Genomic DNA, 24009 nt, shown 5'->3' on the forward strand with positions numbered 1-24009 from the left:
TTTATTTATTTTTTCAGTTAAAATTCCAGCTTATTGCTCAATTTTTCCTGCAGGATTTGATTACAACAGACGTCGCAAGGTCTCTTCAACACACACTGTGATCCAACTGCCTGTTTAATTTCTGATTGGGTGCGATTTATAGCTACTGGTACTGTTATTGATTATGTCAGGCCCTCCCTGACGCATTGCAGAGAGATGAGCTTTGCTTAGAAACAACTTCCTCTTGTCCCGGAGTGTAAGTGCTTGTTTGCTTGCGTACGTGGGTGCGTATTTAGGAATTGTCCATCTCTTGCATCACAGTATCACACCCGATGTATGTGGCAGGACATGGAATGAGTGACTGCCCCGGAGAGACACTCATTCCATTCAAATTAATTGACAAGTAAAAGGGACGAGATGATGTAACTGTGAGTGCATGCATGTTACACTGTTAGATGGATTTGGTGGTCACAGGGTTGGGCAGGCCAGCTCAGTTCACTTCAGATGGAGAATATGATCAATCCTTTATCACAATGTAGTTGTTTTTGCTGAAAATTCAACCACAAAATGGTTCACAGGTCAAGGACCCTTCTGTGGAAGGAGTGTCGTAACAGGGACCACTCAAAACGTTTATAGGTCCATATTAATGTATTTTCATACTTTCTTATGATGCAAAGGCATTAAAAGGATTAATATTCATGCTCAGAATCATAAAGTTGGACAGTGTATGTTTATTATACTTAATATGGTTTAATTTAGGAAAGAAATGGTTAACTGAACCAGGAACTGTTTAAGATCCCCGGTTTAGACCGTATATTAAATGTAATGGGGAATAATAGTGATGAATCATGGGGTTTTTCATCTCATTTGATTATTTTCTCTTAGTATTTGGAAATTAAAGAAAAATGAAATATGATGAATCATGAATAATAAGCAGCACAAAAACATTAAATACACTACCATTCAAATGTTTGGGCTCAGTACGATTTTATTTTTTCTGTAGTTGTAGTTTTTGGCTAATCGAAAACAGTAAGTAATATTATTAAAATTTAAAATAGCTGCCTTCCATTTTAATACATTTAAAATATAATTTATTCTTGTTATGGCAAAGCTGATTTTTTTTGCAGTCATAATATTAGAGTTGTCAATGTCACATGTGTTATAAACAGTTGTTCTGCTTATTATTTGGTAAAAAAAACAAAACAAATAAAAAACACTAACATCTTTTCAAATTTCTTTGATGAATACAAAGTTCAGAAGAACAACATTTATTTGAAATAGAAGTCTTTGGTAACACGAAAAATGTTTTAACCGTCCCTTAGGGAGGTAAAATTGATTAATTGCAATTAATCACTTCCAAAATAAAAGTCTGTGTGGATATTGTGTGTACTAATTACTAAGTATTAATTACTTAATTACAAATTTTTAATTGGATGAATCCTTCTTGTTGACTTTTTTTCCTAATTTTTTTTTTTTATTAACAGCAGTGTTAATATTTCTACCAAAGCATAAATCTTATTCCAAATCTCGACAGGCTGGCACATTGCTATTGACGCACAATATATACTTAAAGAATCAACTTGGGAAACCTCGCGGTGAACTCGCTTCTTTGTTTTGTACCCTAGTAACCTTCCGTCATGTGACAGCAATCGATGAGGTGTAGAGTTGTGCTTCATCATCCGTTACCAGCGTCTGTCACTGCGCCTTCTGGTCATGTTCACGTTTGGATGTGCCATCCGCAATCCTGAGTGGCCTTTCTTGCTGAAGCATCCCACAGCGGTGCAAATGCTCCACCCATGGCATGTATTAACAGTGCCCTGAGCCAAAAGCGCTGCTGAATCAGTGTGTGTAAGGACTTACGAGCACATGCGGTGTTTCTAAGTACAATCCACACGCTCGTTTTAGCTGATGCAACACAGCTTGATGCGCAAAACAAATTATACTTCCTGGAACCTGCCCAAGGTTTTCTTGGAACAGACAGAGAATTTGTAACGGCCACATAAAGATCTGGTACAATGAGGAGGTGTGACACACATTCAACATGGATACAGACACAGCTTTTTATTGGCTAATTACAACTGCAATTTTCTCTAGTTATGGGCTACAATGAAGCTATGAGGTGTGAAATGTGCAAGCAACATGTTTCAAGCACCAGCCGTGCCGAATAGGCCGACAATAGGAGGACTGACTGCCGTGACTCATTGGATCCTGTACGTTGCCTTGTGATGTGTTTAATTTCATTAGGCCCCGGTGCTGACCGCTCTGTATGTGTGGTGTGAAAAGCTCTCTAGGCTTGCTCCTGCATTTAGATTGCATATCTAACGCTCGCTCATGATTCTTGCCCTCACAGTTTCCTTCTCCGGAGTGGGACACGGTCACCCCTGAGGCCAAGAACCTCATCAACCAAATGCTGACCATCAACCCAGCTAAGAGGATCACCGCAGAGCAGGCCCTCAAGCACCCATGGGTCTGCGTAAGTTATCTCTGCCGAGTTATCTCTACATTTTCCACAAGCTCCAAGCAAGAAAAATCTACTGGGGGAATCTGAGCGCTCTTAGAGTTTAATATAAAATGAAGCTTTCACATAATTTGTGCCCTCAGAATCGGTTCTAAATAAGGAATAGTGCATTCAGTATGAAAATTGTTGTTATTTACTTAGACTTCTGAGTAAAGTGCCGGATGCTCCTTATTTTACAACTGCAGTGAATTGGGACCGGAGATTTCAAGTTTCAAAAATAGTGCAGAAGCACTGGGGCTACACGATTGATGACATTTTATGCATTATTATTTCTGCTTTTCTTGGTTAATTAAGCATCATCATCTGCAAGATGTGCCAAATAGTTATTTATCCTAAAAACATTTTAATTTTTTTCATTTGACATTTCCAGTAACTTGCATTGATAACTAGACTCCAGGGGTTGCCAGATTACAAGAGTTGAAATCCCCCACTCGGGGTGAAATGTAAAACAAAAAATTTCTAAAATGAAAACAATTGTCACGGTTAGAATATTTGATCAAAGTAATCATAATTATCAGTTTAACTATTATTGTGCAGCCATAATAATACACCATAAATATGGTCCATACATCTTGTGTTCTGTTGTCTGAATTTTAAAGAATTAGTGAAGTATGATTTATTCATTAAAAAAAATAATATTTTGAATGCACTGGTTGAATGATTTGTTCATGAATCAATGGATAGATTATGAATGAATAACTTAAATACCTATTTTAGCTTGCATAAGACTATTGTATGACATCAGAAAATTGGACTAACTTGTGTAGACTACTTTTATGATATTATTGCATCCTTCTTAAAAACGGCAAACTCACAATTCATTTAATGGTGTACAAGTACATTATTAAGTGTTATTTAGTGTTCCATACAAGAAAGAAAGTTATACAGGACCAGTTGAGGATGGATAAATAATGAAAGACCCCTTTAATTGGATCAAATATTAAATAATGCTGATGTGCAATATTTTTCTCTGTCTTGCATTTGCTCATTTCAGCAACGGTCCACAGTGGCATCCATGATGCATCGCCAAGAGACCGTGGAGTGCTTGCGCAAGTTCAACGCTCGCAGGAAACTCAAGGTACAGCAAGGGTTTGAAGGGTCCTTAAACTAACTCCAGTCTCCTTCCCTTGGGTAATTAGTGCTGAAAGTCCTGTTGCCATGGACTAAACCCTCTATTTTACTCTGTCTTTGTTCAGGGAGCCATTCTCACTACTATGCTGGTTTCTAGAAACTTCTCAGGTGAGTTCCCTCATTCTCCTGGGATCAGGTAGGAAAATGCAAAGTCATGGATGAACTTTGCCGACCTCTTGCTCCAGTTTTCACTATATAAAAAGATCTCGAATGGCTGGCTTAGTAATTAAATGGAAAGAGATTTCACTTGGGATCTAGAGCTCTGGATTACAGGAGTATACATTTCTGGATTTTTCTGCTTCAAATCTCGATTTCTTTGTGCTGTTTTGGCAGTAAAGGAATATCTGTAACTATCTTTACAGTTTAATATCAGTTTACTTTCTGAACAGAAGATGTTTATGGTTTGTGCAGGTGATACAGCAGGTTTGAAAGCTTTAGTTTGTCTTTTTTTTTTTTCTAGACCTTGATTCCTTATAATAAACCAAGGTAATTTGTTCAGTAGAGGGTTTGAATACAGTTCCATAGCTTCTCCCAACTCAACGCCTCTCTGTCCAATAGTGGGCCGGCAGCATACCAGCCCTGCTGCTCCCACCACAAGCACTGCCGCCCTTGCACAGGAAGGTATGTGAGAGTGCATCTCCTCACCTCGCCACCCGGGGGACCAGCGAGCCCCCTCCACTATGCCTCCAAATCCCCGCCCTCCCTCCGCTCTACCCAATCAGCATGCAGCCAATGAGAAACCTGCCTTTCTTGCCATCACTTGCATAAATTATTTGGACGTATGCTATATAGTCTTGGAGAAGTTCTCACTTTTAAACGGATAACGGCCTGCTGAATTTCCATCTCTCACATGCACGTCATGCATTTGAGCGATGTTTTAGACTAGAGTACATGTTATTTTTTTCAGCCATGTTTTTATACTGCTTTGCTTTTACATGACCATGTAACTTTAACAATCATCTAGCTAGCTTTTAACCCTGGTTCAGTACTCTAACATGGGTCGAATCAATGAAAGAAATGTTAATGGTACAGGACAGATATTGGTCATTCTCAAAAATGTTGTATTTTCATATTATATTATATTACGTTGTTTAAATAATTTCTCTCAGCTCACGTATTATTAAAATAATATATGTAATCCAATGTAAATTATACTTAGGAAATCTTTAATAAAAAATTACTGTAATTTTTAAATTTTATAGAAGTGGTGTACTAGGCATCTGCTTTTTCAGCTTTAAGAAAAATACTCAAAAGTGATACTATTTTACATTATTTCATAAAGTCTTCAGTTATCTAGAATTATATGAGTGGGATTTCCCAATTATTTAAAAAAAAAAATAATAATCTTGACTGATCAGTGTTCATGACCATGTTTTTTTGAGAGTGACTCTTAAAGTGACATTTGAAGTATTCTAGCTTTTGTTCAGCTTTCAAATGGTCTATTTATTAATCCGTCGTTATGATATGCTATGCAAACAGTGTCCCCAGTTCAATTTACTCACAGCAGCTCTTGGTGAAACAGTCCAATCAAATCGCAGCACTGCATTCATGTTAACGATTGCCACCATTAGACCCACCATCGGCCGGCATGCATTATCGTCTGCATGGAGTAAAAAATTCACATTTTGCTGCTCCTTCTTTGATTAGACTTTCTCTTTTTTTCTCTCTTTCTCTCTCTCGCTCTGTCCCTCTCGGTTGAATTGCTTCAGCCCTCTTTGGCTCCCTCCTTCCCTGCTGATCAGCTTACTGGTGTTTTGTGCTATTGGGTTAAATGGCATTTAAGTGAAGTCTGCTTTAGCTGCAGATATAGGACCCCGGTCACGTGTCTGTGCTCTCCGCCTCAGACAGAATAAAGGGGTTCGGAGGGGATAGAGGTTTTTTGATCGGTGTGCTGTGTCGTCAACTAAAGCAGACCCTTGCAGCCTAGCCAAGCCACCATTGCCCTACCACTCTCCTTTCAATCTTCCTTCTCCCCTCGCCAAGAGCGCAGGGGCTTAACCACATGGACGGGCAGGAGCGGGGTTGGCTTGCTGCCAGTCGTAGACCCCATGTAGCCGGTGCAAGGGTCCACTGAGCGCCAGGTGGTCTGCGGGGAAGGAGGCCCTCTGGAGGGCAGATGGACAACACTGTTGACAGTGTCTCTGAGTCAGGAGAAAGTGGAGAGGAGATCTCTGGTTAAAGTTATGCTGTCTGATCAAATCGAATTGTCTGACTCATTCCAAAGTGTTAGACATGTGTCTGTCAGTTTTAGTAAATGTCAGCCAGCTGCCATTTTCAACAAGCTGCGTCTGAGCAGCTGTCAGTGTTGGGAGAATACTTCATATGTAATGGTCAAAGGAGAACAATTAAGAAAAATTGCAGCATCTGTTCAGTCCCTCCAGGATTATGGAAACCTAACAAGAGTCCTCCGCTGTATTACTGATACTGTGAAAATGTACCGTTTCAGTTGTTGTGGTTATTAGTTAGTATAGAGTCTTCTCTTTCTATTTCTGCAGTATGTATAAATACATGATTGAGGAGCACTAAAATAACTTTCCGTTTGCATTCCTATTAAAGTATGAATCCTTGATGCTGCTGGGAAAATGCACTCTTGACTTACTGTTTGAACAAAATTGAAAGTTTTGAGGTTCTGACATTAAGATTTTGCTAAAAATTCAAACATTTCTGGATTCTAAACTGGTGGCCGCATTTATTACAGAAAATCCCATTGGAAGCGCATTACTGTAGACATTTGTATTCTTTTTTTACTAATTGAAGGACAAGTCATAGAGTTGAAAGTTGTATTTAACCTGGAATATTCCTTTAATGTTCTTTTGAGCCGTCCAATCAATGCTCTCCATCGGTTCTTGGCTTCAACTAGTACTGTAAGTGTTTATAACTCTTTATATTCTGCTATTATTAAAACCAGTCCTCCAGTAGATGTATGATGTTAACCAATAACCAGTAATGACATTTCATCAATCTTTCTTCATTCTTTAAGAGCTTTTCATTGAATTACCAAGATAAGATTTACTGTCCAATCGGTTATGAAGATAAGGCATGTTCTTATGTTTGTAAATCTCTAATATATAATTTGTTGCTTGCACACGTCTGATTTAAAGGTGTATTAAATCTTTTAATGGCTGTCGTAATGGATTTGACTAGTTCAGTATGCGGTCTCAAAGACCTTTTCACCTTCTGAAGCCTGGAGCATTATTTAATAGGGGTGTGAATATTTGATCTGGCTTTGAGTCCATTATTATTCTTTACATATTCATTCAGCACATCATAACATTTGAGATTTGAAAATCAAGATTTAATTATTTGACGAAAAAAACATGATAAAGTGTTTAGATTTCTGATTTGGATTAAGTGGATATTTATAATGGAAAATAGCTCAAGAATTGTGCATTTAATGCATTATGCAGTTATTAATTTACATAATCATCGCATTGAATTTGATTTATCTGTTCACCCCTGTTATTTAAACTGCAATAGGATGCCACATGATCTTTTTGAATATTATTGTGTAATCTTTAAATCGCTGAAGGCTACTGTAACTGTTTTGCACTTTGTTTGAAAATGAATTCTTCCTCCCTCTATAATTTATTTCCTCTCAGCATCAGTATGACTGCAGTGTCCTGGGGTCCCAAATCCATCTGATTATTACGCTGTATAACGGAAGACTGCTGACTAAGCTTTCCCAGTCCCAGTCTGTGAATCCTATGAGACATAGTTAGATATGTGAGAGACAGTGAAATGGTAATGAGTCGAGGTCTAGCTTCATCAGTGCATTGCATTATGGGACTCGTGGTTTAATCCCGTTGGCACTGCATGGCTGACTGTAAGGTGAATTGCATCCACCACCAGCACCTCTCACCTCATCATTAGTGAAGCATGAAAGCAGGCCTGCAATGCAAACAATGCCTGCTATCGTCCAGCTTGTCCTCTCTGCTACTTAATGGTTTTTGTTTTCTTCTTAACCTTGCCATCTTTTTTCCCATTTATTTATGGAAGGTAAGGCGCTAAATGGGAATATCGAATGTGAAAGCTGAGTTTTTAGGGTTTTTTTTTTTCGGTTTTACAGGCTTTACACAAGTCATTTCATTGTTCTCTGAGGGATTCTGAAGTGTATCGGGGGCCATTTCCCATACACTGACTCAAGACCTCTCCAATATGCCCTCTGGGAAATAACAGTTGCAGTTAAATGTAAAATCAATTGCATACATTAGGGATGATTTTCCCTCATTACACCTGTAGCTGCATATTGAGAATTAATGTGTTCTCTTTATCTGCTCTCCGATTGGTGAAAAATGGAATAAAATGGGCAATTTATTCCAAGTTTTGCAATTGGTTAATTTTAAAGGGGTTATATTATGCATTATCTTCTTCCGCACTGGGGTTATCTTATGTTAGTAAAATTTTAGTAAACCTTTTTTCCCCTTTTTTGTCATAATTTAGGCCATATCTATAATTTCATAATTTTCCACACTTTCTGAGCATTACAATTAAGCAGGAATTGATTTGTGCTGCAGTTGCTTTAATAAAAGCAGTTGTGCTCCTCAGTATTTTTGTAGAGATCTTTTTTTTTTCTTTGAATAGAAAGAACAGCAATTACTTAAAATAGGAATCTTGTTTAAAATCTCACTTTTTGTGACTTTTGCCACTTTTGACATCTGAAGCTTCTTGTTTCTACTTGTTTGTTTCTTGAGTTTGAAATTACAATGTTTTTACACTGTACGCTATTCTATATCTCTCTTAAAGATCAAGGAAAATTTGATTTAAGATATGACCCCTTTAAAGTATATTTCCTTATTTTTTTATTTGCAGTAAATTATTTATTTATACAATACTATTACCTTCATCACACAAAGCTTTATATGTCTTTGGATTAAACTGATATATATTGATCTGTGAGAAATATCTCCTGTGGTAAAAAATGATGCTAGTCAGCATTACCTCCCAAACCCTGTATGCTAATGAATGATGGAATGCAAGCCAGCATTTAGTTAATTGTTTTTTATTGGGATTTATTTGAAATATGTGGAGGTGTGAGAATTCTGTCAGTTTTGCCACTCACGCTGTATGTAGTAATTTAGTCTTTCTCTGTTCCCTACAGCATGCAAAAGTTTACTCAACAAAAAGGCAGATGGAGTCAAGGTAAGACCACAGATGTTCCTTATATACCTCATTTCTCCTGGAGATTGAGACGTTTTAATCTTTCCAGCAGCCTTTTGAGGTTCCCATCTCTGCCAGAGCTTTTCATTAATGGGTTTTAAACTAAACACCACTTTTTTTAATAAAACCATATTTCTGCATTAAGGCAGTACTTTGTGTCTTGTACTCTGAAGTTATTAAAAAAATGTGTTGTGTTCCCTGAGTGGATCTAGTTATCAGACTATTCTAATAATTTTGACACTATTTTATGAAATGTTCATTAGTAATCGTAGTAGAGTCATCTTCCTGGCGTATGCTATTCATCTGTTTTCTAATTACCATGACTGACATAAGAGGATCGGCTCCGATCTTGTCCCTAGTAATGTCTTCTCTCTGAAAAGGAAGTTGTATCTGTCCTCTCTATTTCAGCCCCAGACAAACAACACTAAAAACAGTGTAGTGAGCGCTGTAGTGAATGCCATGAAAGAAAGCAACACGACCGCTTCTACACCGATGGTACCTATTCTACATTTAACTCTTTTTGTATCCCATCTGCTCATTTGAACATATCCCATAGTACATGATCAAGTGTTTGCAATAGTGTTTGGCGCATGTCAGATGTTTTTGAAACCATTTTGCATGTACTAAAAATAGCTCAGACCTATAGTTTGCTGTGCACTACTGTTTATTTATTTATTTATTTTTATTTTTTTTGAGGGCTCTTCTCCTCTTGAAGCACGACTGATACACTTTGTGGTATTTTATAAACGTTATTAGAAGTGATTTGTTCTTGCTCGTAAGCTACTGGTTTATGTCCTTCCTCACTCTTTTTTTCTTTAGTTTGCCTTTGTAGGCGTATTCAAACCTCTATTTCAAGTAAAAACTAAATATAGTCATCGAATGAGACTGTCTATGAGACTTAACAGTTAACTGTACATACATCGTGCTTAAAAATAACCAGGAAGACAAGAATTTGAGCCAAGTCAACATACAGAATAGAATGAATATATGGATTTCGGAAAATAACATGGTAATTTGTGTCAGTGCATAAACCAGTCATAGTAAAGATGCAGTATCCCACACAGAAAGCTGTCAGCTGTTTGGCTGTGTTAGAAACTAGCAGTGTCCCCTGGAGGTTTATAAAAAAGGAAAGTGCATTGACACTTCACATGGGCCTTGTTTGCTTGACTGCCCAAATAGCTGAGCAAAGAGCATCCTGGGACCTCCAAAATGATCCATTAAGAGCAGAAGTTAACCCTTGACCCCTCCTGGGGCCTCAAAATGCCCCCGCAGTGCTGATGGACAGCTAACAACCACTGACACATACAAGGCAACAGAAGCGACAATTGGAATAATACAGTATTGTTCAAAATAAAAGCAGTACAATGTGACTAACCAGAATAATCAAGGTTTTTCGTATATTTTTTTATTGCTACGTGCCAAACAAGTTACCAGTAGGTTCAGTAGATTCTCAGAAAACAAATGAGACCCAGCATTCATGATATGCACGCTCTTAAGGCTGTGCAATTGGGCAATTAGTTGAATTAGTTGAAAGGGGTGTGCTCAAAAAAATAGCAGTGTGGCATTCAATCACTGAGGTCATCAATTTTGTGAAGAAACAGGTGTGAATCAGGTGGCCCCTATTTAAGGATGAAGCCAACACTTGTTGAACATGCATTTGAAAGCTGAGGAAAATGGGTCGTTCAAGACATTGTTCAGAAGAACAGCGTACTTTGATTAAAAAGTTGATTAGAGAGGGGAAAACCTATAAAGAGGTGCAAAAAATGATAGGCTGTTCAGCTAAAATGATCTCCAATGCCTTAAAATGGAGAGCAAAACCAGAGAGACATGGAAGAAAACGGAAGACAACCATCAAAATGGATAGAAGAATAACCAGAATGGCAAAGGCTCAGCCAATGATCACCTCCAGGATGATCAAAGACAGTCTGGAGTTATCTGTAAGTACTGTGACAGTTAGAAGACGTCTGTGTGAAGCTAATCTATTTTCAAGAATCCCCCGCAAAGTCCCTCTGTTAAAAAAAAGGCATGTGCAGAAGAGGTTACAATTTGCCAAAGAACACATCAACTGGCCTAAAGAGAAATGGAGGAACATTTTGTGGACTGATGAGAGTAAAATTGTTCTTTTTGGGTCCAAGGGCCACAGGCAGTTTGTGAGACGACCCCCAAACTCTGAATTCAAGCCACAGTACACAGTGAAGACAGTGAAGCATGGAGGTGCAAGCATCATGATATGGGCATGTTTCTCCTACTATGGTGTTGGGCCTATTTATCGCATACCAGGGATCATGGATCAGTTTGCATATGTTAAAATACTTGAAGAGGTCATGTTGCCCTATGCTGAAGAGGACATGCCCTTGAAATGGTTGTTTCAACAAGACAATGACCCAAAACACACTAGTAAACGGGCAAAGTCTTGGTTCCAAACCAACAAAATTAATGTTATGGAGTGGCCAGCCCAATCTCCAGACCTTAATCCAATTGAGAACTTGTGGGGTGATATCAAAAATGCTGTTTCTGAAGCAAAACCAAGAAATGTGAATGAATTGTGGAATGTTGTTAAAGAATCATGGAGTGGAATAACAGCTGAGAGGTGCCACAAGTTGGTTGACTCCATGCCACACAGATGTCAAGCAGTTTTAAAAACTGTGGTCATACAACTAAATATTAGTTTAGTTATTCACAGGATTGCTAAATCCCAGAAAAAAAAAATGTTTGTACAAAATAGTTTTGAGTTTGTACAGTCAAAGGTAGACACTGCTATTTTTTTGAACACACCCCTTTCAACTAATTGCCCAATTGCACAGCCTTAAGAGCGTGCATATCATGAATGCTGGGTCTTGTTTGTTTTCTGACAATCTACTGAACCTACTGGTAACTTGTTTGCCACTTAGCAATAAAAAATATACTAAAAACCTTGATTATTCTGATTAGTCACATTGTACTGCTATTATTTTGAACAATACTGCATGTGCAATGTTCACTTTTTTGCAGTGTTAATTTTGGCAGGCATTTTTTATTTAGTCTTAGTCTTGAGACGAAAATGCTTAATAGTCTTAGTCACATTTTAGTCATTTGAGTCTTTCATAGTTTTAGTCGATGAAAAGTCATTGCATTTTTGTCAACTTTTAGTCACTACTTTAAGTCAATAGTTTTAGCCAAACTGTTGTTACTTAAATTTATTTTGGTAGTTATTTTATATGTAGTTTTCAAATTCTTCTCTCTTTAGACCAAATCAATTAAGCTAATGAGAAATTTGAATCAAGGACTGAATTTGGAGAATCTTGAATAAATTATGACAATTTTCATTTTTGGGTGAACTATCCCTTTAACAGAAGTGAAAAAGGAGTAACTTTTGGACTGTTGTCTGTGTATCTGAGCGCTGAGAACTTTATATGAGAACTGGCGCGCTAAAGAGAGAACACTTCTATCAGCATGATTCCGCCTATCCCGTCTTCACTAACTTTGTTAATTGACAACGGATTGTGACTACCGGGAAAACGGGACGTCTGGTTGCCTTATTTTTCAGATCACTAGTTCACATTTTATTGGCCTATCCATCCACTGCGGCTGCCATACTGACTAGGGTTGCTGTGATTTTGCCAAGTAAGACATGTTCCTGGATCAACATCTTTTGATGATCCTGGATCAGCATTATTGTCTGAAAATATAGACTTAACCCAATTCCTACCCCTAAACCTATCCTTACCAATACTTTATTATTTAAATCAGTGGGAAATGATAGCTGATTAACAAGAGTGTACAGTAGAAGCACCTAACCCTGATTGCAAGCCTAAAATAGATATTTTCCAGAAAAGTTATACCTGTTCTGATTGTTTGATTGGAATGTTGATCCAGGAACATGTTGCACTTGGTGAAATCACGCTCACCTACTGACTAGATATTGGCCCTTATCAGATTGCAATCCAATGACAGGGACGGACATTTTGAAGGACAATAGCCTATAGGATGCATTTTGAATGTCCGGTAGTCCTCAAATAACATCATAGTCCACTCTTGTCTAGTTAACAAAGACGCGGCATAAATTTCGTCATAATTTCGTCATCAGATATTATTTTTAGCTTGTCAACGTCTCGTCTTTTTTTTTCGTTAACAAATATTTTTCGTCTTCGTTAACGAAATTAACACTGCTTTTTGAGGGTTTAGTTGGGTCACAACATTCGTGAGAATAACTGGAAGTTAATCTGAGGAAAAATATAGTGCATATAATCCAGAGATTGCTTGACTTCAAGGTGGTCCTCCATTCCTGTGGTTTCATCAGAATTTCAGTTGAATTTGAGAAACTGCATCTTTAAATCATCATGACGCATGCCATTTATTATTTTTTATAAATGTATGTGTGTGGTCGGTTTGTTCTTCAAGCTCATCATGAACCCCCTATCTTGTGTGCATTTTCTTTTTAAGTAATTTAGATCATTATTTCTTTATTTGATCTCAGAATCCTCCATTTGTGTCTTACCCAAGACAGTTACAGCAGCTTTAAAAGTGTGTGTATGTGTGTATTACTGCAGGATGTTGTGTTTAACCAGATTGTTGTGGACGAGTCTTGCTGCTTTAATCATGATGTAAAATCTTGTTACGTTTTACAGGAGCCACAAACTACAGTTGTGCACAACCCTGTCGATGGACCCAAGGTACATTTTTCAAGAGCATTTGGAAGCCGGATGGAGAATCGATTCACACACTGCACTTTTGCAAGATATTAAAAATGAAGATGTATCAATCATTATTCTCTTTGAATGAAAAACAAGTTGAATTGTGGGTGGTGGTGTTATAATTATTATAATAACTCCATTTATATTAATGTAACACATTATGAAAAATGAATGTTTGACTTAAGAGTATCAAGAATCATTCTTAGAATCCAAAACATGTTGAATCATGAGGGTCCTAACTCTAGAAATATTATTGATACCATAACCTAATGCTGCTATTACTTTTCTTTCACGTCTCATGTTTCGCTTGTCTTGTATGTTCTTTGTCTGTCTCTATTTCTGTCCCCAGGGCTCCACAGAGAGCTGTAACACCAACGAGGAAGAGGATATGAAAGGTAGGAAAGGTACACAGATCTTCTCTCCTCTTCTCTGCATGCCTCCAGCACTGTGGTGTTGCAGCTCCCAGTGCTCGTGTCAGAAGAGTAATCCCTCTCCTGTCCGATCACAGTACCGAAACACACCAAAAAGCCTTTGATTAAACAAAATACATGTCACGTCAGTCCGTATCTGTTTGAAATATAAAACCCTGAGGCTGCAGTGACACTCGAGGCTTTGTGATTTGAAGAAAGGGCCATATATGCACATTGGCAGACGGATAGGAGGGGAATTATGGTAGAGGGCATTGAGACGGGGTTAGATGGATTGTGATTTACATGTTTAACATGCATGATGGCACAACCCTTTGTTTCCAGCTAAATTGCTAGCTAAGAGATAGCGAAGGTGCACCAGAGAGATTTAGAGTTTACAGTATTCAACAAAGTATATGAGGGCAAACTCTCAAAGAAATAAGTGTATTCTCAAACATTCCTGTTGGGATGGGATTAGATTTCTTTGAATTTCAAGAAAGACAAACAGAGACATGATCAATTCAAACCGAAATAAATTAAGTATAAAATCATATTCAATGTCCTCAGGGAAAACTAGTCCCATCTGAATAGCATCTCACTCACAGTTTGTCCATTTCACACAAATAAGCCAAGTTCAGATGAATTGATACTGTATATACATGCACACATCTGTGTTAAAACCGTCGGTGTCTCAGTAGGTTTCCTTGTAGATTTTGTGCGTGTTTGTGTGTGTGTCCTGTGTTTTTCACCGCACTTATTTTGATATTTGTTGATGTGTTGTGTCTTGTAAATGTATTAGCATGTTGTAAACAGGCGTGTTCTTCCCGAAGGACTCTCGCCGAGACCGTTTTCTGTCACGAAAAGGGCCAGGCTCGAATTCATTTCCTCTCCTTATTCACTCTGGGCCTGGACGGACAATAGCAGCTTAAAGAGCCTATCATTAGCTCCTTCACGTCTGAGGTTAGGTGATGAGGACAGGAAATTGGCACAGAGCCTGGAGGAAAAAAATCTCTGAGCGCGCTGTTGTCCGCTTCACCACACCCATAGATACAGACCAGAGTCACGCCATCTCTCATAACGCCACTGGAAAATCCAGGATCATCACCTGTAGTCCTGCTCCCATAAACACAGTGCTTCTTTTATTGAGAACAGCTCATCTAAACACATCCCATTCAGCATCTTCGTGCCCGTTAAGTTATTTAGTCATGATGAAGTGCCAGCATTGGTGTGGTATTTGTTAGTGTGTTTCGGCTGGTGAAGGACATGAGAGATGTGTGTGTTTTTCCTTCTGGTGGCGTGTGGTTTTGGGGCTGTGCCAGCTGAGAGTGCGCAGGGAACGAGCAGTGACAGTGCCGTGATGAGTCAGTGCAGTGCCGGGGAAGAGCTGCCCGCTCTGCTGGCTTCGCCACAGGGCTCTCCTGCCAGTAAGTCAAGATCCTCTCGTACCCCCTGCCCTGGGCACCTCCCTCCTCAAACCTTCAAGTCGAGACCTTTTTGTCCCCCCACAACTCCAGCCTTTCTGCCCTTTAGCGTACTATCATAAGGGTCACTTGCTTTCCGTGTAGAATCCAGTACTGTTTTCTTCTCACAGATGTATTCATCCCCTTAAGCATGCTGCTTAACTATACATACATTTCCAGGTCTATTTTGTTGTAAAATGGCCCTTTAGTAACTAGATTGAACTTTAAGATGTTCTGCTGCAGATTTTTCCTACATCCTCCTTCCCAACTTGTGACTGAAGTCTCGAACCTTCCCCATTCAGAAGTTGTAACTAATATGCTTTTTATTTTGAACATGCACACATTTTAATACCCCAAATCAAAGCTACATACCTTGCGGGTTACAATACTCCATATAGTTTCTGATGTAATCCTTGTTGTAATTCTGTTGAATTATAATGCTTGTTTTAATTGTAATGAATTGTATTCTATTTCTTTAACTGAGTTTTTAATATGACCAAAACCATTTACATATACTACCGTAAAGTTTGTGGTCAGCAAGATAATATAATTTCTTCAAATTAATTTATTACCGTAATACATAAATAATTATTCAGCAAGGAGCATTAAATTGAAGACTTGTACATTGTTACAAAAGATTTCAATTTCAATTAAATGCTTTTCTTTTAAACTTCATATTCATAAATCCAGAGACATAATTACCACAAAAATATCAATTTACACAACTATTGTCAGCATGAAGAAATCTTTGCTGAGCATCAAATCAGAATATTAGAAGGATATAAAATTTATGAAGGATCATGTGACACTGAAGACTGGAGTAATGATCAGTAATTGTCACTACAAGAATAAATTTGATACATTGAAAATAGAACACTTTGCAATAGAGACTTAAATAACCCCCCCCCCCCATTTTTATGGTGCTTTTGAAATAATGGTTTAAGAGATTTTAAAAACCTAAATAAAATATAACACAAATACAGCATATGCATAATACAAATTCATGTCAGCAAATGGGATGTTTACAAAATTGCTGAAAAGCACACTTAACTTAACACTTATTTTTAGCTTACAGTTGGAACTGACACAAATTAGGCTTTTGTTAATTGGCTGACCATAGCCATGAATAATGTAGAAAATAACGATGGTATAAGAAAAAATTTGGCTTGATTCTGTGTCCAAGCCAGAAAACGCTCATATAGGACCTCATCCACACCTGCTCTCTTTTCATTTAACATCTGTCAGCATCTGTCTTTCACGATTTCCTCCTGTTCCCTACTTCATACATTTAGATTACTTTAGATTCTTGCTAATCTTTTCTTTATCTTTTCCATTCTTTTTCATTTAGTCTCTTTGTGTACATGGTTACACTGTTTATGAAGTACAACAAAAGGACTATATTGTTGAATCGTTTATCCAAAAATGTCAGTTCTATCATGTTGTTCTAAACCAATTTGAACACTTAAGGAGAAATTTAGCCGAATGTTCACGCTGCTCATTTTCATTAAAAAAGTGACTGTAAGGCTGCAAAACATTTTTAGAAGGCTGTTAAATATATGCGTTTTAAGTCATATAAACCACTTCTATGATACATTTTGGAGCTCTAACATCCATCATGTAATTTCATAGTATGAAAAAGAGCTGCATAAATATTCTCCTTCTGTCTTCTGTGGAGGTTTGGAACATGAGGTTGAGTTTTCATTTCGGGTTCTGATGTTGTTCTTCATACTCTGTGTTCATGCGTTCCTCTGTCTTTCTGCATGCATCATCACCTGTGTTGCTTGTGCTGCGTTGTGTGTTGCAGCCGTCCCCGTGCATGACGTTAAACGCTTGGCATGGAACAGTTCAGAGCATGCCTCATGTCCAGAGTTAGAGCGCACTCATTCTGGCCCCTGTGCCTCAGCCCACGGGGTCGGCGGTCTCACGGCGAGTGTGTCCGCAGCTCAGTGTAAGTGTGTGGGGTAGACCAGGACACACACACAGAGGATGTCAACAGGAAATCAAATTCTTCATACTAACAGAACGTCACAGTGGGCAGTTGATATTGTGTTAGTCAAGGTTGTGACTTTGATTGTCGGGTTGATTTTTAGTTGATTTGTAATGGAGGACGTTAATCCAAATGCATATTTACACACACCCTTACAAAGGCCTATTCATATAAACATTTTAGCACCTCACCACTGTAATGTCAATGCAGAAAATGGCAGCAGATTTAGCAGTAAAATATAGTCAAGTAGTTCTTTCCTTAAAATTTCTGTTCAATGACTAATGTCCTGCTAAATAACTTTAAAGTTGATTAATAATGATTTTTTATTTTTTTTATAATTACACACATTCCTCTTGGCATTATTAGTGTCATAGAAATGCATAATAAATGCCTCAGAGTAGAAAGTAATACCTGTAAGCTAGTAATTGAAGTAAATACAGAATGCTTTGAATGCATCAAAACTCACCAGCTAATAAGGGTCATGTGACCAGAACTGGCATCATCAGCACTTTTTATTTTTATTTTTTTCTGGTTTATGGTCTGTTACATTTTTTTGGCACTTTTCCTCTTGGTATCAGAAGGCCTTGATATGACATTCTCACAGGTATCTGCTCTGTAAGCAGTGCATGTCATGCTTATTAACTTTGCTTTTCTTTTTTTATCATTTCATTTCCTCTCCCTCCGTCATCCCTCATCTTTCCCACCTCTTGTTCGAGTAGCTCGTAAGCAGGAGATAATAAAGATCACGGAGCAGTTGATCGAGGCTGTCAACAATGGAGACTTTGAAGCATACACGTAAGTACAGCGCACCTGCACTTGCTTCAGCTTGTTTGTAATAAAGACACGAAGAAAGCTGTAGGTCATTCTGTGAATATTTAAGGCTTTGAGTGTAGTTTGTATTCAAATGAACAAACAGTCCTGATCAAACTGAAGTCCCAAAATGACCCATAGTCTGTGAAACGATAGAGATAATATTGTATAAAGCCATGAAATGATGGCGATATCCGCTCATATATGTTCGCTCTTATATATCACTTTTATTTTTTTTATGCTGTATGATTATCTTTTGTTATGTGAACACTGTTTTCATATTTTTGTGTACCACAGAAGAATCTGTGATCCTTGTCTGACCTCTTTTGAGCCTGAAGCTCTGGGAAACCTGGTCGAGGGCATGGACTTCCACAAGTTCTACTTTGAGCACTGTGAGTCATGTTTAACTATGCGTATAGTTGTTTTACCTTACAGATATTATAAATATTCATAGAAGTTACACACTTTGACCATATGTATATCTGTATTCAGATGCAGTCCATGTGTTTGACTTTTTCAGTGTTGAGTAAGAACAACAAGCCTGTGCACACCACTATCCTCAATCCTCATGTTCATCTCATCGGGGAGGATGCTGCCTGCATTGCGTATATCCGGCTGACACAGTACATCGACAGCCAGGGCCGCCCACGTAGCTGCCAGTCGGAGGAGACGCGTGTGTGGCACCGCCGTGATGCCAAGTGGCTTAACGTCCACTTCCACTGCTCAGGGGCTCCAGCCGCCCCCTTACAGTGAACCGCACAGGACGGGTAAAAACTCCATTTGCACGACTACGTTTTTCTGTCATTTAATATCTTTACTTAACCCTCTCAGGTTTAAATTAAGTTTTAGTAACTTAGTAACTTTAGTAACCTTTAGTAAAGTTTTTAGTACTCTAGATACATTGAATATGTATCTGGAGTAATAAGGTTTTTAGTTACTATACTGTTGCAAATCTGCAACGCCTGCCTTGAGAGGGGTTATTGTATGTATGTCTTTATTTACCTCAGAGTTAAAAAAAAAAACTTCTGTTGCGTTATATCCTAAACTGGCATTTTATGCGTTTTAATCACGACTTAATTTTGTGACTTAAAACTGCAGTAGGGAACTTTTGTAAAAAAATATTTTTTACATATTTATTAAACCTGTCATTATGTCCTGACAGTAGAATATGAGACAGATAATCTGTGAAAAAAAATCAAGCTCCTCTGGCTCCTCCCAGAGGTCCTATTGCCATTTGCAGAAACTCCATCGCTCCCGGTAAAAAATAACCAATCAGAGCTGCGGTCCGTAACTTTGTTTGTGTTCAAAATGTAGAAAAATTTACATAATAAGCGAGTACATCATGAATCCCTTTTCCAAACCTTGTTTTTAGCTTGTCCTGAATCACAAGGATACACCTATAATAACTGTTTATATTCTGACTATTTTAGATTGCTTCGGGGGTACCGCGGCGGAGTAACTTCATTGACAGAGCGAAGTAGTTCCGGCTATGATGTTCTTCCGCAACACGCAAGCAGTTCTGTTTATTAACCGCTAGAGCGTCAAAAGTTCCCTACTGCAGCTTTAATATATAGTTATATCAATTGCAACTTTATTTTTAAACTTTTTTTGTGTACTTTGTTTTTTGTTTTTGTTTTTTCTAAAGGAACAATCTCTAGAATTTCATGTATGGGTTGCGTGACAATTACGTAATGATTTCCCCTTGTAGATTTCGTAATGTAATCCGTTTGATCACATATATTTGCTGCGTTGACAAACAGAAAGCTGATTGGTTTGAAAGTGACTTTTATGTGAGCTGGGCTTCCTACATCACTCCACTATTTAGATAAATCACTTTTTTGCCAGCAAAATTTTGCAGAAATTTCGGTGGTGTTACTAAACATTAAACCGTAAAAAGTCATCATGGAAATGTGCCCAGCTAAGGGAGGAAAAGCAATTTGTGATGACTGTATGCAGTAAGACTGACGTTGCACATTTCCATTCACAGAAATATTATTTTTTTGCGCAATTTTTTCCAGCTTACCAGGATTCTCAAGATTATGGGAATGTTTCTTCTTTGTGGCTGGACGGGCACGTGAAGGCCAGCTGGATGAAAGCTCTTAAAGTTACAGACACACCAGTGAGGAACTCTGACAACATCCAGTTCAACTGTCAACACCACTTATCCTGTCCAATCTTTGACCAACGGGAGCTGGCCGCGGCTGTGGCCCCGCCCAAGGGACGGTGCATGTATCTGACGCCCACATTGGGGTGCTGTTTTGTCCTTTTCCCACAGAACCATCTTCTTTTGCCCGTTAAAGATGTTCAGAAGGTGTTGTAAATACTGATCTATGAATTCATAAATATGCTGTATATTGTAAAAATCACTTAGCTGAACCAGAAAACTACAATCAAGTTTGAAAAGCATTTATGTAAGGTAAACCAAGACGGGAGTTGTGAGGGTGGGGGGCTTCAACTTAAAAAAAACAACAACAAAAAAATCACAAAATTGACTTGTGCCCAAAGAATGCTAAAGTTTACAGGTTTGTCATCAGTCATTCTTGTATACTTTGCAAATTTTGGGACACAAAATTGAATTATGGGAAGGGGTTGACTAATCCAAAAGCAAGGCAGTGAAATGTTCACAAGTTCTTCATATCAAAAAAAGAACCAAAGTGTAGTTTTTAGTCTTTTTAAGGAGTGTTGCTGTTTGGTGTTGGCTTTTTATGTAACCTGGGTCTAAGAGAAGGTTTGTGCAACCCAGGTTTTAGTAATCTCTTGTGTTAATGTGGAACTCTTCCTTTTTCATTTATTTTTCTTGTACTGACATGACACGAGTATTTTGTGTTCAGTTGGAATTTTTAAGGCTATTTTATTTTTTTAAGTTAATCTGAATAAACACGTTAAGATATACAGAGATATTTAAAGGAGACATAAACTCTCACCATCCAGATTTAAAGGAAGTTGTCGTACCTGACCATGCTCGACTGTATAAACTGTATCCCTCATTTAGATTTAGCCTAATATAAGGAAAGCATAAAGTGAACAGCACACAACTGAACACCGACCAGTAGGTTAGCTCTTACTGTTTTGTTAGGACAAGTTAGCGACATAGACAAACCACTGCAGGACGTACTGTGATAGACATGAACTTCACTCAGTTTTCAAACTCAGTGACTAAATCTAGTCATTTTTACAAACTACATCTTAGTGAAAATAGCTTCAGTAGTCTGGTATGTTGTGATGAACTCTCTTTCTTACACCCACGCAGCTGCATTGTTAAAGTACTCCGTTGTTTTAGTAACGTTGGACGTGTCTAACTCACCCTGTCCTCAGTGTTGTCGTAGTCGTGGTTCATGTCGGTGACGGGGGTGAACTTGCTCTGTAAATACATGTCGTTTAGTTAGTCCGATCACAAGGAGCGCTTGGGGGAAATCCAAACACATCCAGTTGCCGTAGTTCTGTTGTTAAAAATCACGGTTTTAATGTTTGTACGATTACAAGTCACAGTGGTTTGTTAGATTCACCACCAACTATATTACGCAGGTTTTATGGCACTATTTAGATTCAAGTTTTAATGTTACTTAGAAGTGAGGGTTTGATTGTCACGAGTGAATAATCTCTTGAATTCATCTGTAGGCTAGTTGCACGAATGCTTTTGGTCACTGCTATGGTTTTGTCTTCAGATAGATTTAAGTATAGTTTCATTTGAGGCAATATATTATGTGTGGGAAAATACACCCAGTCTCCTTGAAACACATCAGTCTTTTGTATGGGTCTGTTAATACATGTAGTGTCGGCACATCCTCACCGTGGACATATCAGGACTAAACCTCCACACGTGTGTTTATCTCCTTTACAACAATGGTAGTGATGCTGTCAGGTTATATGTGACGATGCTGTTTTCATGTCCGTTTTGCGTCTTGTGCTTGTCGCGTTTTTTTTTTATCGCCGTTTTCTTTTTCCTTTGTGCTATGGGGAACTGCTGCCTTGCCTGGCCAAACTAGATTACACTTTTTATTATTTTTATTTTTACTTAAATGCATCCTTTTACATGATTGACATCTTCAGCTCCATGAAAACGAAAAGATGGCAATGAGGAGTCACTAGCTGGTAGATTTAGATTTAGCGAAATAAATATCCAACCCCTGAAAGCTGGGTCTGAATCCTGGGCCAGACGGCGAGTATGAGTCTTCTGGCCCACCCGTCCAATGACAGGAGAAATCAAACGCGCAGTTTAAATAAACTGGCGAATATGCATGTATACTTTTCTTGGTAAATATTTTTTTTTTCCACTGTCTGTGTTTACTTAATAAAAATGGGGGAGAAAAAAAATCTCAAAGTATTTGCATCTCGACATGAAAATCACTCCATTTGGAATTATAAGTGATGTACCATATAAAAATAAAAAAAAATAAAATAGAAAAAAATATATATATTTAAAACAAAAGCCTCTGCTTGGTATGCTCCCCTCATTCTAAGTAAATCTATTGCATTGTAATGGTATACTATTGGGCTTCGTATATACTTGGAGTTTAAACATGGATGCTGGATTTTTGCATGATCATACATTTAATAAAACCATGAAATGACAACTATCAAGTGTTTGTCTGAATGTTAGTAGGTCTTCATCCTAGCTTTGTTATTATTGAAACTTGATCTGGAAAGTATTTAATAAAAAGAGCATTTCTGCAACTGATTCTGGGTTTTCTTTGTGCAAATGTAAAATGATCACTGATCTTATTGTGAAAGATTAATCTGTGCACATTTTTACAGTGGAAAATGTAATTTCATTCACATCTCATATCTCGTAAATTGAGATGCTGATTTAAAATGTTGTATGTATTAAGGTCAAATTGTCCTGATTTAAAAAAAACAATCATATTTGTACTCCTGGTAATTTGTACTCCTAAAATATGACTGCAGTGGAAACAAATAGTAAATTAATTTCACCTAATTGGAAATATATGGTTGGTACTGCGCCCAAACAAAATCTAAGATCATAAAATCTAATTTTTTGAGATTGGAAAATAAGATGTTTAGATTTATAAAGTATGAATAAGAGTAAAGCATGCTGTAGAAAACAGAATAGTTATTTTAATACTTTGTTTTAACAATATGAAAAGTTTTCAATTGCAATGCTGCTTTGTCCACGGAGGTTACAGTGAACAGCTGTAATTCTGCTGTTCCATAAGTGCCACCTAGTGTAAGAGAGTGGATTTAGAGACCGCTACATTTACATTTAGAGTGTGTACAGTGTTCCATTTTGTCTGGCTAAAAAATTTAATTAATTTGAATGCCCTGCTGTAAATTTTGACCAGCTGATGAAAAACAAGCTTAGTCTGGAAGTTTTATATTTAGATTCTAGTAGGCTATCTAGAATTATTTATGGAGCAGATAAATACATATGATCATTTATAAATCAATTATAATTTAAAGGCTAAAATATGTTAACCATGTTATGAAACTTTTTTTTTTTTTTTTTAAATAACTTTATTTGAAAATTCCGCAGATGTTATTAGATAAATGGTTGTCAGTCATGATATCATTTAAAAAAAAAATTATTTCTAGCCTTTTACCGCATGCAGTGTGAACGCTCCGATCCGTTAACATGGGTTCGGAAAAAAGGCGCATCACAAACAGTGTGTGAACCTGGAGTTAGGTATATGCCCAGTCTGTTCTTAAACCAATCAGCGAGCTCGAATAGTGGAAGCATAGTAACAGTTTAATAATTTTTTTTGTTATTTAATTATATGAAATTTATGTTATGACTTAGACATTTTTACATATATTAACAATATTATTATTTATTTTAATAGTAACTGGAGGCCCACTTTCAATACCACCGCCACCCACTAGGGGGCCGCGGACCACATGTTGAAAACCAATGTACTAGGAAACGGCCCCA

General features: G+C 37.6%; 1 protein-coding gene across 14 annotated transcripts in view; it reads left to right on the forward strand.

Annotated features, from left to right (window-relative positions):
• Nucleotides 1–22800, forward strand: part of LOC113068998 (calcium/calmodulin-dependent protein kinase type II subunit gamma-like) — a 71261-nt gene extending 48461 nt beyond the window's left edge. Inside the window, exons 10-23 of one of the 14 annotated variants that reach the window (XM_026241971.1) lie at nucleotides 2330–2452; nucleotides 3492–3575; nucleotides 3694–3736; nucleotides 4187–4249; nucleotides 8727–8767; nucleotides 9194–9280; nucleotides 13393–13437; nucleotides 13808–13862; nucleotides 15185–15289; nucleotides 17130–17273; nucleotides 18032–18107; nucleotides 18420–18514; nucleotides 18643–18889; nucleotides 20141–22800. In XM_026241971.1, coding sequence (XP_026097756.1) covers nucleotides 2330–2452; nucleotides 3492–3575; nucleotides 3694–3736; nucleotides 4187–4249; nucleotides 8727–8767; nucleotides 9194–9280; nucleotides 13393–13437; nucleotides 13808–13862; nucleotides 15185–15289; nucleotides 17130–17273; nucleotides 18032–18107; nucleotides 18420–18514; nucleotides 18643–18875 — 1194 coding nt within the window. In that variant the 3' untranslated portion in view covers nucleotides 18876–18889; nucleotides 20141–22800. The remainder of the gene's footprint in view (nucleotides 1–2329; nucleotides 2453–3491; nucleotides 3576–3693; nucleotides 3737–4186; nucleotides 4250–8726; nucleotides 8768–9193; nucleotides 9281–13392; nucleotides 13438–13807; nucleotides 13863–15184; nucleotides 15290–17129; nucleotides 17274–18031; nucleotides 18108–18419; nucleotides 18515–18642; nucleotides 18890–20140) is intronic. The other 13 variants (XM_026241972.1, XM_026241974.1, XM_026241976.1 and 10 more) reach the window with 13 other exon arrangements.
• Nucleotides 22801–24009: the final 1209 nt, after the last annotated feature.

This window comes from Carassius auratus, unplaced genomic scaffold (assembly GCF_003368295.1).
Source record: "Carassius auratus strain Wakin unplaced genomic scaffold, ASM336829v1 scaf_tig00000450, whole genome shotgun sequence".
NCBI classification, from domain to species: Eukaryota; Metazoa; Chordata; class Actinopteri; order Cypriniformes; family Cyprinidae; genus Carassius; species Carassius auratus.